General features: G+C 35.8%; 1 protein-coding gene across 2 annotated transcripts in view; it reads right to left on the bottom strand.

Annotated features, from left to right (window-relative positions):
- LOC128511888 (astrotactin-2-like) overlaps nt 1–16,989 on the bottom strand; it is a 434,725-nt gene that overhangs the window by 208,892 nt on the left and 208,844 nt on the right. For both annotated transcript variants that reach the window (XM_053484912.1, XM_053484914.1), the window contains exons 5-6: nt 13,643–13,744; nt 733–879 (exon numbers count right to left, since the gene is read on the bottom strand). In XM_053484912.1, coding sequence (XP_053340887.1) covers nt 733–879; nt 13,643–13,744 — 249 coding nt within the window. The remainder of the gene's footprint in view (nt 1–732; nt 880–13,642; nt 13,745–16,989) is intronic.

Below are 16,989 nucleotides of genomic sequence, written 5' to 3'. Positions count from 1 at the left end.
ACTTGGCCAATTTAGATTTTATATAAAAAGACATAAACCTGAAAAAGTGTATTATACTAAAATGCCGAAAGATACCAAAACATAAATTAGACACGGTTACGGACACTACAGATTTTTTTTGTTTTTTAAGCTTTTTTTTTTTTTTACCAAAACAAATGTAAGCAAGATTTTTTTTTCATGTGCTTCTAGAAGCGTACACCAATTTTACAATATAAATATAAAGAATTTGCATTTTAAATGATGCATCATAACTCTGACTGTATAACTCTAAAAAAAAAAAAAAAAAAAAAAAAAGACCATTTTTGGGTCATCTATAAAAAAATCATCTCTCCAAAACAGGTAAAGTTAGCAATTTAAAATTTTTATGGAAGCAAGATCAGTCACTTCCATGTTACATAAACTTCAGAAGTAGCATACTGAATTTTGGCCGAGACTAAATACTATAGACAAACACTCTCGTCCTGATAGACATTGGATCTTTTTAAAGTGCCCAAGATATTTTCATTTCTTCGATTCTACAGTATGTAAGGTATCACATGATAAAGTCACCCCTCCCTACACCAGTCCTTAGACTCCTCAATCCAATGGCGCTTGTTTTTCCTTGTTTCTTCCCTCAATCACTCTGAAGTGTGCAGTGGGTTTTACTCGTACTGTTTTAAGACTGTTACTGTTTTTCTGTGAACAGATTTAAGAAAGTGGAACAGCGTTAAGTAAAAGGAAATGTTGGCTTACCGTCTGCGACAAAGTGCTCGGGGACGTGCAGCGTGACCTTGACGGTGAGCGGGCAGGAGGTGTGTGAGCCGTATACCACGGCCAAAACACACGTGCTCACTGTGATCAGCGTCAGTGTGGCCTTACTCATGGGGCTTTGAGGGCAACCTAAGGAGAGAGACAAAGAGACTATAAGGGACTAGAACCTACATCTAGAACCCTATAGAGCTCCTTCAAGGGTTCCTTCACATTCACTTCTGTGAACACTAATCTCATAACCTTCTGCATCAAACATACATCATATTACAGCTCTAAACATCTCCCCAACATCTTTGTCTCACAACATCCAAAATGGTTCTCCGTAGAACCATAAACACAACCACAGAACCTGACAAGAAATTATAAGGACAAGAAATGTTGAAACCCAGTACCAGGTGCAAGGTCTCTATAGTCGGTTCACTTCATCAGAACCCATAATGGTTGTATATACAGAGAATTCCCTGCTGAGAAGCTACGAGTTGAACAACATGCAAAACAAAAGTACACATGTGCATTCAGGGAGCTAACAAATTGTTCTGTCTTTGACTTGTGACCCAGTCTGCATTTTGCATGCATGGGGAATCGCGTGCATAAAGAACCGACAGGAGTGAAAGGGGAAAAAAATATAGAGAAAAACCCGTTAATGATGGGATGTTTAGCATTTTAATGTGGTTAAGCAGATTAATGCGTTCTAGAAATAATTATTAGCGGCATAATTACTGTTTAAATGCCAGAGAAGCACAGAAGGATTTGAACCGTTTAAACTATGGCAGGGTGATATTTATGGGATAATGGTTTAGTAGTTTTAGTATCATCACACACACACACACACACACACACACACACACACCAGTAGAAACTGAGTAGTATGACGATATTACAGGCAATTGTGATCAGTGATGCACTATTATAGACTCTTTATATACAAGCCGAGTCATTTAAGACACCATGATATCACTGAACCTTCTGATGATTCGGCTAAATGAACGACATTAATGCAGGCGCTCACTCATTAAGACGCATGATTAAATAAATTCTCACATTTTCATTGTTGTCTTTTTCAGATGCCACAAAGACATGCATGATAATTGTTTTCACTCTTCCTGTGGAATCTATTTTTTGCTAGTTAGCAGTAAATATGACCTCAAAGACTACTACTCCTAATTGGTAACTACTACTAACTATTACTATTACCACTATGATTACTACTGCTATGTACTACTTACTACAAATACCACTGTACTAACTACCACAAATACTATTACCATTACTACAACCACTACTACCAACTACTATTAACTAAGATTAAGTATTATGATTATTACTACAACTAATTAACATTATTATTGCTTCTACTACATCTATGAATACTACTACAACTAACTACAACTAGTATTTCTGCTGCTACTATTATTACTCCTACTGTACAACTAACTACCACCTTTATTATTGCCACTACTGTTATAACTACTACAACTAATTAACACTATTATTGCTTCTACTACATCTATAAATACTACTACAACTAACTACAACTAGTATTTCTGCTGCTACTATAATTACTACTACAACTAACTACCACCTTTATTATTGCTACTACTAGTATAACTACTACAACTAATTACCACTACTATTGCTTCTACTACTTCTATGATTGCTACTACAACTAACTACAACTAGTATTATTGCAGCTACTATTATTATTCGTAATAATAGTACCTTTATTATTGCTACTACTATTATTACCACTACAACTAATTATCACTATTATTGCTTTTACTACATCTATGATTACTACTACAACTAACTACTACAATACTATAGTATTGTTGTTGCTAATCCAACTAACTATCACCTTTATTATTGCCACTACTATTACTACTACTACAACTAAATATCACTATTGCCTCTTCTACTTTTATGATTACTACTACAACTAGTATTATTGCTGCTACTATTATTACTAATATAACTAATTATCACTATTGCTTCTACTACTTTTATGATTACTACTACAACTAGTATTTCTGCTGCTACTATTATTACTCCTACTGTACAACTAACTACCACCTTTATTATTGCTACTACTGTTATAACTACTACAACTAATTAACACTATTATTGCTTCTACTACATCTATGAATACTACTACAACTAACTACAACTAGTATTTCTGCTGCTACTATAATTACTACTACAACTAACTACCACCTTTATTATTGCTACTACTAGTATAACTACTACAACTAATTACCACTACTATTGCTTCTACTACTTCTATGATTGCTACTACAACTAATTACAACTAGTATTATTGCTGCTACTATTACTACTACTACAACTAACTACAACTAGTATTATTGCAGCTACTATTATTATTCGTAATAATAGTACCTTTATTATTGCTACTACTATTATTACCACTACAACTAATTATCACTATTATTGCTTTTACTACATCTATGATTACTACTACAACTAACTACTACAATACTATAGTATTGTTGTTGCTAATCCAACTAACTATCACCTTTATTATTGCCACTACTATTACTACTACTACAACTAAATATCACTATTGCTTCTACTACTTTTATGATTACTACTACAACTAGTATTATTGCAGCTACTATTATTATTCCTACTGTACAACTAACTACCACCTTTATTATTGCTACTACTATTTTTACCACTACAACTAACTACAACTAGTATTATTGCTGCTACTATTATTATTACTACTGTACAACTAACTACCACCTTTATAATTGCTACTACTATTATAACTACTACAACTAATTATCACTATTATTGCTTTTACTACTTCTATAATTACTACTACAACTAACTACAACTAGTATAATTGCTACTACTATGATTCCTACTATAACCAGTTACTACTACTACTACCATAACTACTAACAATTAGTCCTATGCCAAATGCCTAGTGCTCCTACTACTAAGAACTACTATGACTATAAACTACTACTACCAGTATTAGTATTACTAATCTAACTACTACCACTATTATTATTACTAATTAATATTATTACTCCTCCTACAGTACCACTGCTATTATAACTAATTAGTACTACTTCTATTACTGCTACCACCATTATGATTACTACTCGTCCTCCTCCTTCTGCTACTACTACTACTAATAATAATAATAACAACAACAACAAATGTGGGAATGGCCAGATCAGGGGAAAACAAACAAACAAAAAAACAAGAAAAAGAAAACAAACAAACATACAGTAAGAGAAGATGCCCACTAGCTCATTAGATTATATACAGATGGGAGATGGGCTCATTTACAATTGGTTGTAAAGGAATCAGTGTGAGATGAATAGATAAACACAGACATTAGGAATTTCAATACACAAGTCACGACTCTGCAGTTATCACATTTACATTTGTTCATTTCGCATTTTGCGGTCAAGAGCAAAGGATGCAGGATCAAATCCAAGGTGGTGAAGGTTAGGGGTCGGTCTTCCAGATTTATTTTTACAGATACTGTATGAACAGTTTAACAGCCAAATACAATAAACACACTTTTCAGCTTTTTACTCACTGACAAATTGTTTTCCTCTGGCACACGAGGTTGTCTATAACAAACAAGCGTTAGTTAATTTTCAATCTGCTTTATATCCTTTATGTAGCAGCATTGAACCAACACATTTGAGGGAATCCACGACACCAAATCCACTTTATTGCAAACTGTGATGCATCCTGAAAGCCATTTGCATCTCTTCTTTCTACTAATTGCTCAGTGAAGCAAAACTACCTGATGGGCGAAACAGCAGCTGCTGTGAGTGAAGTAAATGCATTTAATGGATTTTGGAGAATGTTGAACCCAAGAAGAAAAACATTACACTTTGTTACAGATGTTGCAGTCATTCCAGTATTAATTAAGTACAGGTTTACGTCCACAATGCATTCAGTAAAACACGACATTGTGCTATTTGGATCTTGCAACAACACTGTGTCATACACTTAACAAAGCTGTTTTGTCACATGTACCTTGCAGCACAGTGATAAGATTTTGTTCCATATATCTCAGTGTAACTGGGGTCAGAGCACAGGGTCAGCCAGGATACAGAACCCCGGGAGCAAGTATGGTTAAGGGCTTTACTCAAGGGCTCAACAGCAGCAGCTTGGTTGTGCTGGGGCTTGAACCCCCCGACCTTCCGGTCAGTAACACAGAGCCTTAACTGAGTGATCCACCACTGCCATCACTGAGAGAAAGCTCAGATGCATGTGGTGTGTGCAGAAAGATATTGTGCTTACTAACTCTGGTTCGATTTTCTCCAACTTGTTTTTCATTGTGATTTTTAAACCCAATGACCTTATAACCCAATGACCAGGACCATGGCTGTATATGTAGTCAGACGGTACACAAATAGACGTAATATAGTGCATACCTGTACTGTACCATGATGTATTGCTGTTTTTGACTACTGAAAAGAAACAAGGCTGATTATTCTGTAAAATAAACCTTTGATATAATTTTTATTGTTTCTAATCATCAACAGTCTTTATTATCAAAAAGGTTTTGCATGCAACAGAATGCAACACTTTTCTCATTGTTCCAAATTGCTGCCGTGACTCAACAATCAAAGCATGGGTTCGGGATTGTGTGTGAATAATACCAATATATTCACAAAACGATGCAAAAATTACCACAAATACAACTGCAGGCTGATTCATCCATTGTGACAAAGTTGAGTTATAAAACTTCGATAAAATCAAATAAAATTCACTCTAATACAACAAAAAAAATTTTTGGCATTTGTGCACTTTGTGATGCAAAAACATTATGCACAAAACATTATTAATTTGTTTGCAATACTTCTTTATGAGATCACAAATTTTTCTCAAACCTACAAAAACGATTTGCGATCTAACTGTCCCTATATTCTATTATTTCGCAGAATTACACTTATAGTAGTTGAGCAATAGTATAAAATTGTCTGTGGTGTCTCCTCACATACCGTATGGCTTACGACTATACACTAACCAGCAATAACAGTAAAACGTGAACATTATAACCACCTAGGATTAAGGTTCCCTTTGTGACACCACCAGGATGTTATCGGTGGTTCCTTGCATGCTGTGGCTTGTGGAGTGGTTCCTCCTTAAATCAGATTGTCTGCTGCATTCTATGGGTGTCTGTTTGGACTGGAAGCCAGGTTGGCAGCCTTGGACTCTTAGCATGCTAGGTTACATGCATGGCAGGCAATGGTGTACTGCGTGTTCTGGTCACCTCCTTCTATCACCTCCAGCACTGATTTGTTTTGGCGATTTGTACTTGCTTGGCTTTTCTGTGGGATCGCGTCAGACAGGCTGGACTTTAGTCCACGTAGCCTTGGCTTAACCTTGGGTTGCCAAGATCCTGCCATGATCCCATGCTGCTGTATGGTTAAGTGATGCTGTGCAGTTCACTTGATTGAGGTGTTTATGGTATGGCTGATCGGTACATATTTTACCTGGAGCATTAGGCTATCACACTTGACTTGTACTATACAGTAGGTTGCTTTGTATTGAAGTTTTAGAGTAATTCAACGGTGGCAACATAATAATAGTCAGACATTCAGTGTAGAGTCTGGCAAATAGTTTACAGTGAGTCTGTTTAAATATATTAGATACAGCAGGTACATTTCCAGCTTTCAAAACATGTGAAATAATATTTTCAGTTGGAAAAATTCAAGCATTCAGAAGAATCAAGGTCACCACATGTGTGGATGAATTTCTGATGTTTCGACATTGTCCTATCCATTATCTCCATTTCCATCTGCTTTGTGAAACATTACTTTTTACGTTTAAATAGTTTTGTGGATCATAGATACTGTACACTGTCCTGCTTTTGTTTGTGGAAATGTCTTAGACTTAATCCAGATCTGTCTCTAGACTCAACCAAAAGACCTTGGCTTGGCAGCAGCAGTATATAAGATAAGATATCCCTTTATCCGTCCCACAGTGGGGAAATTTCTTTGTTACAGAAGCGAAAAAAGAAATTGTGCAAATAAAAAATAGGGACAGTTCAGTGTATAAATACAAGAGAAAAACTAAATACAAAACAATAATTGCACTTTCAAAACAAACAAATTGCACTAGTATTAACAAATTGCACAGGGGTAATATCGCACAGTTTAAAAAGTCGTTATTGCCAATATTGCACAGTTTAAAGTGTTATTGCACAGTTCTGTTGCAATACATTTATTGGTGCTGATTTGCCATAAAAGGGCAGTTCTGGAAATCCAGTCGTTGATGTGCTGTCCATTGCTCCTCTGGTTTTAAAATGTTCATAGAGTTAGCATAGGGCAGCGTTATCCTGTCCCAAAGGGCCTTTAGGGAAAAGGTGTGTGCTGCTGTTACCATTTTTGGTATAAACGCACTGTGGAAGTAAATGGGGTTATAAGAAATCTATGAAAATGTTTACTATTTTTAATACTTACTCCAAAGAGGTAATTAGTTTCCCTAAAGAAAGCAAAGACTAATACGAGCATCAAGCACTACTTCGAATATTATAAAACACAACAAGGTGTAAACCAGGGACTCTCATATATAGATGGCAAGCCTGAATCATTCCTTAGTCTTTTATGGTTCTCCGTCAGTAACTCCAAAAACTTCACAGAACAACCCTTCTCTCTTTTTTGAAAGCTGTCACACATCAGTAATCGGCTGAGAGAGGTGAGAGCTAGACTCAATCAAAAACCAAGAGTCTGAGAAACACAGTCAGGAAAGTTCAAGTTTCTAAACGCTATCAGGGCGAATGGGAATGACTTCCCGACTAAAAGCATAGTGGATCTTAATTGCAGAGAAAAACCTACTGGAAATTGCTTTTTCGGTGGATAAGGCTGCCTTTTTTTTTTTTTTTTTTTGCATAAATCAAATTATTTCCTTGAAATGATGTCTTTTTTGAGAGATAATAACACTCTTAAAAGTCAAAGGCACAAAGTCAAGAAGCCAAAAAAGCCAAGGATTAGATTAATAAGAGGAACATGTCGGACAAATTGCAATTCACGAGTCCATTTTTTTGATGATGATCAGCTCAATTATATTGACGTGAAATCTTAAAGCTGTCTCTAGTTTTCTGGACAAAAAAAGCCTTTACGTTTTCGAACTCAATTCCCTACAGCGATTTTATTTAATGCACTCTTTTTCTTACTTATATCTATTTGCTGTTCTTTTTTTTTGCAAAAAGTCATGTTAATCTAGAGATCTAGATTTCTGCAGGGCTGTAAGTCCAAAAATAAGCAACAAAGAAAAAGCTGAGACTAGAAACTGAAGAACAGACCAAACAGTTATTTAATAATCACAATAGACAACATCAATGACTATAACTTTACATCATAATTAATATAGTTCCACTTATTTCACTTCGTCAGCTGCATTAAATCCTGGGTTCTGCGGTTAAATCCCAAACAGTGTAAAAAAGAAAGCTACAGTAGTGCGCTATGTACTGTAGGGTGTACTATCCCTTGTTCCACACACTAAGTAGTGCCCTTGATCAGGGGTTAGAGTGGGATTTGGGATTCGGCGTTGTGTTAGAAGCTTGCTGGTGTTGGCTGTGAATAGAACAACACGGACGGTTCACAGGCATTTCAGAACGACTTTTAAACCATTATTAATGAGACAGCATGTTGTTTAAGATGACATAACGTTATCAGATGTGTGTTCTTGCTGGAAGTGCTTTTTTGACTGGTTGTGAATGTGGGTTCTGGCAGGCGGCTGCTCTCTCCTCAGTACTGTGGACCGTATACAGTCCTACTCTCACCCACGCTGAGACACACAGTAAGTGTAATTAATGACGACAAGTAATACATAAAGTTAAATGTCAAAGTATTATTATGCTTTATTATCCCCCCCCCATGGAGGCCCTCTTATCCAATGAATTCTTGTGTAACACTTTATGAAACCTAAATAAATTATTTTGTAATATAAGATTACATAATCCATCTTCAATGCATTTAATACATGTTATCCCTTTATTATGCTGTCTGTTTATTATGTCTGTATTATCACTGATATTGCACTATAGTCACATGCTAATGCTAATAATAGTTATTATAATGATAATTAATTATAGTTACATTACAACACTTCTTCCTAAACATAATACTTCTTAATATCAGATTTTGTAATGCACCGTGAACATGTTTAGCATACACAATGCTTTATAATGTCTATAGTAAGGCTGTATGATCAGTCATAATCAAGACTTTGAATGACTTTGTAGTGTTCTATTACATAATGCAATACTGTATAATATACAACTGGTTGTGAATGTACTGTATTTAACAGCATACATGGCATACATAATACTTTATAATGTATTTATAAATGTACATAAGTAGCTATAGGTAAATGCATAGCTAGCATGAATATGTAAAACATTTACACATGCATAATCCTCAGGATTAGCTATATTATAAATATCTGTTTGCTATTGATGCAATGCACTCCTATACAGGAGCAAGAGCTATTACATATTCCTTATGAATGCTATCTAACATGTTATAAATGCATTTAGAACGCAACATAAAGGCAAGATTTACAGAATGCGTTAGCTTTTTTTAATGATCTGGAATGAAAAGTTGATGTTAACTTCAGCTAGTTTTATCTTTAAAATTAATCCTGATATAAAATGCTAAGACAGGTGCTGAAAAACAGGGTGTATTAAAAATAGCCATAACATACGAGCACACAGGAAGGAAGGAAGGAAGCAAGGATACGTTTCCACTGTCGATTTATTATTTTTCTTCCACCACCAAGATTCCTGCAGTTTTTTTTTCTTCAATCGAACCATGAATCAATCATTCTTTTCCTCATCATTGCTCCTGTCACTGGTTAATTTGAAGTAAATAAAGAAATACTTCATAAATAATCAGCGCACACAGGAGCCGATATTTGCATGCACTCTATTGACAGACGTTATCAATGAGTTAGAAAGTATTCATCATTAAAGTAATTAAATATTTCTCTGCAGTAATAAATCATTACAGCCTTCTGTTGCTTTATTTATTTATTTATTTTATTATTATTTACTAAAAAAAATATCAGGTTTGGGTTGAGTAACTTTAAATCTCTCTTCTGGTCAAACTCTAACGTTGGTCTTCACATTTATAAAGTGGTGTAAAAAAGTTTGCCCCCCTCCTTTTTTATTCCCCTTCTTTTTTTCCATTTCTATTTATTAAGTTCTGGCACATTTGTTGAGACCATCGAACAAAGTTAAATACTACACACAAAAAAAAAAGGTTATTCACAGTTCATTCCTAATTTATTAACAGGTGGGATTGGGGGTGCATTTACTTTTTCACATCGGGCCAGATAAATGTGGACATTTTTTTTTCCTAAATAAATGAAAATCTTCATTTAAAAAGCAAATTATGTAGAAATTCACAGTAAATTAGGAATCTCTTTGTCTTATTATGCCTTATGAAGGCAGTCTTAGTAAGTCTATAAAACAGCTTACCATGTACAGTATGAAACATATACTGTATTACTTTGCAATATCAGACTTTATAATGCATTATAACCCTATTTAAAGTTGCGCATTGATGCCCTTTTATCTCTGTGCAAATGTTCTTAGCTAGCCATTACACACATGAGATTACATCAAGCTTCATAGTCTTGTATATGTTTACTTATGAGGTAATGCAGTTATAAAACACTCATGAATGGTATTCTTACTACAAGTTATAATGCATTATAACATACAACTTTGCCCTTAGCGCTAGTATTTATACAGCACATATTTAAAACATAATATAGTAATATATATTTTTTTATATATTAAGATACAGCAATAATAATAATAATAATAATTATTATAATAATAATAATAATAATAATAATAATAATAATAATAATAATAATAATAATCTGCATTTATGCTCTGAATAGCTCTATCCGGTTTAGGGTTTCAAAACTAAAATGGGCGTGATCAAAACAAAACTATGCCTTTGGGGAAAAAACAAACAAACAAACAAACAAACAAACAAACAAACAAACAAACAAACAAACGAGCAAACAAACAACCACCACCATTACCACCAATAACACTAAGAAACAGTAGTGGGAATGGCAGCGTGGCTGGTATTCAGGCTCTAACAGTTGTACCCATGCGGATAATTTAATAATTTTTTTCCACATGCTTTTTGTTTGTCCCTTGAGCCTGATACTTCTGCTCCTTCATACAGTACCTATAAAAATATCAATACCTCTCCTATAAGTGTCTCATATTCATATTCTAGTATCTTATGGTGTATTTTATATTTGTTTAGAACACACTATCTATTCATCCCGAATAAAGTATCTGTATTCAGTTACATCCCCGATGTCAGGAAGCTGGTCGGCGTCTTCACATCTCTCTTTGTGTATGAACGCCAGTACACCTCGGGATATAATTTTCATGTGTTGAAATCAATTCCCTCTCCTTCTGTACTTTGTCTGGGCATGATATCAATACAACAAAAAGCCCAGACTACACAATGCGTTGTGCACTTAATCTTAAATGATTATTTCAGAACTATACAATCTCGCACAGAAAAAGGACACAATGTTTATGAAACAGACGTTGCAAAGGCAGCAATGCAACATAAGTAAATCATAAACAACCATGCATTTGCTGTTGCTTCGGAATTAAATACAAGCAGCAACAGAATTGAGACCTCGACCGTGGCCTGGGATTTAAACTCACAACCTTCTGCACACTCATGCGGCACTGGGACCACTGAAGCAACGGTGATCAGATTATAAATTAAAGACTTGCTTCTTAATTGCTGTGCTGAGAATTTGGTTTTAACCGTCTTTATCAAGGACCACACAGCTCAGCTATTATAGTGTTTTTACTCTTGATTAATAATAATAATAATAAATTATATATATATATATATATATATATATATATATATATATACACACACACACAAATTTATATCTTATTATATACAGTATACACTTATTTTTAACGACATTCCGTTGAAAGACAATATGTATCGTGAGATATGTTGATTCTTATTAATAAATAAAAGACTTCAGCTGCTTATAAATAAATGTCATTAAGTTTAATTGTATATTATTAATATTAATATTGTTTGGAATTATATATGATTTTATTTATTTTTATTTTTTTTTACTTAATGGCTACAGAAATGTATTTATTTGTATTAATTACTGAAATGAGGATTTTATGTTTTGGAACATCAGTCCTTTACAAAAATTATCTGCAATATATATATATATAATATATATATATATATATATATATATATATATATATATATATATATATATATATATATATATATATTGCAGATAATTTTTGCAAAGAAATTTGCAAGTGACCCCAAACTTTTATATATATATAAGTTTGGGGTCACTTGCAAATTTATTTGTTTTTGTTTAATGATTTATTTTCTACATTCTACAACAATACTGGGGATTTTAAAACTATAAAATAACACATATGGGATTAGGTAATTATGTAACAACAAGAAAAACAACAGTTAGTTGTTATTTTAAGACACAGAGGTCGGCCTTTCTGTAATAGTTCTTGCAAGAACAGTATTGTGTCAAGTGCATTTGCAAAATCCGTCCAGCACCATAATGAAACTGGCTCTCATGAAGGCCGTCCCAGGAGGGCGAGACCAAAACCTACCTCTGCCGCAGACGAGGAGTTCATTTAGAGTTATCAGCCTGAAAAATGACCAATTAACAGCACCTCAGATTAGAGGCGTTATGAAGTCTTTACAGAGCAGAAGTAGCAGAAACATCTCACCATTAACTGTTTAAAGGAGATTAATGCATTTTTGGACGCCTTCAGCATTCCTTTACAATGTAGAAAGAAATAAAAATCAGGAACCATCATGGAGTTAGAAAGTGACCCCAAACTTTTTGAACGGTAGTGTGTGTATCATGAAGTCAGCTGCATGCAGTTTTAAGTTAAACAGCTTAAAAAAGAGAGATGTCACAATATTCATGATATTACAAAAAAGTGTATTGTGACATTTGCAGATGGGAGAAAATGGTGCAAAAAGGCCACTTGTCTAAGTTCAGTGTATTTAATGTATTATTTTGGGCTTAAGACCAGTGCAACTGATGCATGCCGCTGAAACTCTTACAGCTAAAACCCTTAAAATAAGTATAAATCTGTCTATTGTTTTAACCTACACAATTTCAAGGGTTTTTTTATTCTATTTTTAAATGTAACATTTATTTAGGTCTTATTGGGTTTTTTTAATTACCTGTTTTATTATTATTATTATTATTATTATTATTATTTAAAATTGTATCTGACTGGAAAAAAATATCCTGTTCGATATTTTGCATTAATGCTGTACAAGATAGCAAGCTCCTAGAAATATACAGACAGTTTAAACCTCAAAAAAAACAGCTAAACACCAGCTGAAAAAATGATCCTTAAATCCAGAAAATGAGAAAGACTGACAATTTTGCAGTGTTTTGTTCTTGTGAGTGGATTATTTGATGATGAGACTCTACAGCGCTATTACACTCATGTTTATGGTGTTTTAGAGAAAAGCAGGCACTCGTGATGAGACATCAATCTGCCATTATTTTATTTTTCCGTGTAAAATCCTGCCACTTTAATATCCACGCGCCGTCTCATACAATCTTGTTCTTCTTTTTTTATGGGAAATGTTTCTGAAGGTGACAAAATGCTGCATCTACTTCACTGAACCGCCATAAAAGCTGACTTATAAATAATATTAATGATCGAAAATGTAAAAAAAAGTCAGGGTCAATAGAAGATGATGTCATGAATGTGGGAAAGGTTTTATATATATATATATAATGCTCCTGGGTCAAAACAGTGATGATAAAGGAGAAAGAAGGACGTGATGAACATGTAATAAATGTACAGTACCTTTACTGCGGCGTCGACCTATGCGGTGCTCAGTGTAAAACTTCAGCTGATTCTCATCATCTGCATCGGAGCTTGAACATTCCTGATGGCCAAACATACCACCTGGTTTGGAAAGAAGAGAGAGAGAGAGAGAGAGAGAGAGAGAGAGAGAGATGAAACGGTTAGTTAAGGCTGAAGGCACTGTCCTGGATCACATCCCGCAATAAAAATTCAGCTGTCACACGTTTTTAACACTCTCAGGTTAGAGCTGAAGCTGTGTGAGCTTTTTACACAATTCGTAATGAAGAGCTCGGGATGAGTTTTCAACCTTCCTGTGACCATCTGGACATCAAGGGGCAAGAAAGGCCTCCAGGATTTTTATGAAACTAAATATGTGCAATGTTACAGGCCAGTGATCCACAAAATGAAGTCATGTTTTGAAAAAAATAAAAAATAAAAATAAAACCCACATCCTGAAAATTGATGCCATCTGGTTTGGTGATGCACATCTGAATATAAATAAATAATTAGATGTATGAGAGATTTAAAGCAGCTAATGGTTCGACCATTAAGAGGGGACGCGTTGAGATAATTTAAGGATGAGGACAAATTGAAGCATAAGTTTTAACCCTAACAAATAAGAGTCTACTGTACACGTCCGATAGACTGAACCTCTTTGGTATTAACAATAGAGAAACCATGCTTTATTTACAGGGACCAACATCGAATAGATGCCACCTCTGCTTCAATCCTCGTACAGGAAAAGGCCACGCCCCTTTAACTGGGACGCACAGGTACAGAGGGCGCGCCCTGCATTAGAGACGAGTGTTAACAGACACACCTCCATCACTCCCCAGGGACTGACAGATTATGAGGCCACACCTTGTCCCACATCAATGGGACAAGAAAGGACAGGGCGGAAGAAAAGACGAGACAGATGTCAAGCGGACAGGCAGAAGAGCGGCCAAAGGGTAGGAACAAGGACAAAGTGTGAGGACAAAAAACGAAGTAGATAAAGGACAGAACAGAAGACAAAAAATTAACAGGACAGAAAGGACAGAAGAGGTACTCGGCGGAAGTAAGGACAGGTAAGAGAACAAGGGAGAAGAATGGGACAGGATAGAAAGGACACGGCAGAATAAGGGAACAGGAAATGAATCATGAGAGAATAGAAGAGTGGGGCAGAGGGCAGGAATGTGGAGACAAAATCAAGGACACGGAAGGAGCGAGCTGGAGAGGGATGCGATGGGATAGGACAGGGGGACACAAAAGAGGATCGGGCGTTTGGATACCGAACACATAAAAAGAGCTGAAACGAATCGCGGTGGAGTACCTCGACCCCCACTTTCCCCTCGTTCCACTGTTAGCCACGCCTTTTCATTCTCATTTCCATAACGTCAGTGTCGCGTCACTTGGGCCCGCCCCCTTCTCTTTGCCAGCGGGCGCTCAGCGTCCTTTCACTGTAAAGTACTACAAATGAACGATTCTGTTCTGCAGTGTCGTTTTAAGATGGTCTCACGATTGAAATTCAGTCTGAAGGTTGAGGTTGGAGGCAGGATCAGGCTTTATACAACAATAAATCGCATCACTCTCTGATTGCTCTCACGTATTTTTTTACGATGCTCTTCATAGAGCCTCCACTCGGTGTGTTTGCAGACTCCAGATGTCAGAGGAGTGTTTGCAGTCAGCACAGCACAGCATAGCACAATGTTCGGGAATCCTTGAGGAGACAAAAAATAGTCTCTCGACTATAAAGTAGTGCCACAGGAAGGTCGTGGCTGAGGGTTTGAATGTCACTTGCAGCCATTTGTCTTTCTCGAGGCCTGCCCGAGGGACCAGGACTGCTCTCAGTACGCACTCCGGCTGTAGTGAGCGAAGCTGGAAAACGCTTTTCAATGACTGATGTGGAATAAAAACGTGTCTAACGTGAGGGAGGTCAAATGTGCATTTGATTACACGCTGATACAGTTAAAATATTCCCTATAAAAAAACTAAAAACAAGTGAGATGTGGAAGTGGGCGTAGATTTCAAGGGAGGTTAGTATAGATCAAAGAGTTTGAAACACTAACGCAGCTGGCAATCTTAGCAGATGTCTACTGACACGTCTGCTGTTTTAATTGGGAAATGTTTAGTCCTTCTATGTTTAAATGCAGTGCACCAGCAAGGATGGAAAAAAAATATTTCTGGATGATATAAACCAGTTCTCAATAGAACTGTCGCCGTGCACCTGGTTCGATTCCTAGTCAGGTTCGATTCCCACCTCTGTGTGTGTGGAGTTACCTTCCACATTCCAAATACATGCAGGTTAGGCTAATTGGCATTTCCAAATTGCCCGCAATGTGTACATGTGTGTGTGCTCTGCGATGGATTGGCACCCTGTGTGTACCACCCTGAATATAGGATAAAAGCGGTATAGACGAGTGAGTAAGTTTTTGTTCTTAATTTATATTTATTTTTAAAAAAATATTAATTTTAACATGGTGAAGGGCTAGATCTGTCTCGCCTACTCCGAACAGTGGGGGATTTTATTTTTCACATGCATACAAGTGTTGGGGTGTTGGAATTCCCTGAAGATTTTTACCCAACTTCATTCTCGTAAGTTTGATTCATCTTTGTGGAGGAACTAGAACAAAAGTGAGGATGCTAATGCGACGAGGCAAAAAAATAAAAAATAAAAAAAAAAATAAAAAAAATAAACAACAGGCTTTTGAAGCAATCCTGAAAAATGAATTATATTTGACCCAAAAGAAAAAATAATACAGGATGGAACACCATACAGGATGGAAGTGATAGATGGAGCGCCTTTTAATTTTTTATTTTTTTTTTCCTTCCGAGCCCTGCAGGATTATCGAGCGCAGGGAAATTAAAAAAGGCGTTTCACTCGATTGGTTCTCCTTGGATGGTGCTCGCCCACTCGAGCGGCCAGAGTAGAGAGAAATCAGGCAGCAGATCAAATGGATGGCGAAACGCAAAGAATAGAAAGAGAGTAGGAGAAAGTTCAGCAAAACACTTCGAGAGAGAGCAAAAAAAACTGATGAAATTGACTCTATTTTCCCGGATAAAAAAAAATGAGGGAAATATAGAGCATCTCATCCAGGCTTCCATGGATGAAACGAAACTAATTCAGCTGTAGTTCCTCGCACCGTCTCATCGTGCCCCTTTCCTGGTCATTGATGGCTAAATACTTAAAAGTGATCATCCATAAAATGATACTCTGGACATTTTATTTAAGGGTAGATAGAAGTTGCTGATTCTAGCAATATTAATATGAATTCAGGTTCTGGTTCAGGAACCAAAGAACGACACCAACGACAAAAACAAAGTGTCACACCATTGTTTTTTGGTTAACGTTTTGCGTTTAAATGCAG

This window comes from Clarias gariepinus, chromosome 24 (assembly GCF_024256425.1).
Source record: "Clarias gariepinus isolate MV-2021 ecotype Netherlands chromosome 24, CGAR_prim_01v2, whole genome shotgun sequence".
Lineage (NCBI taxonomy): Eukaryota > Metazoa > Chordata > Actinopteri > Siluriformes > Clariidae > Clarias > Clarias gariepinus.
The sequence above is the reverse complement of the archived record's forward strand: the minus strand, read 5'-3'. Positions and strand labels throughout refer to the sequence as shown.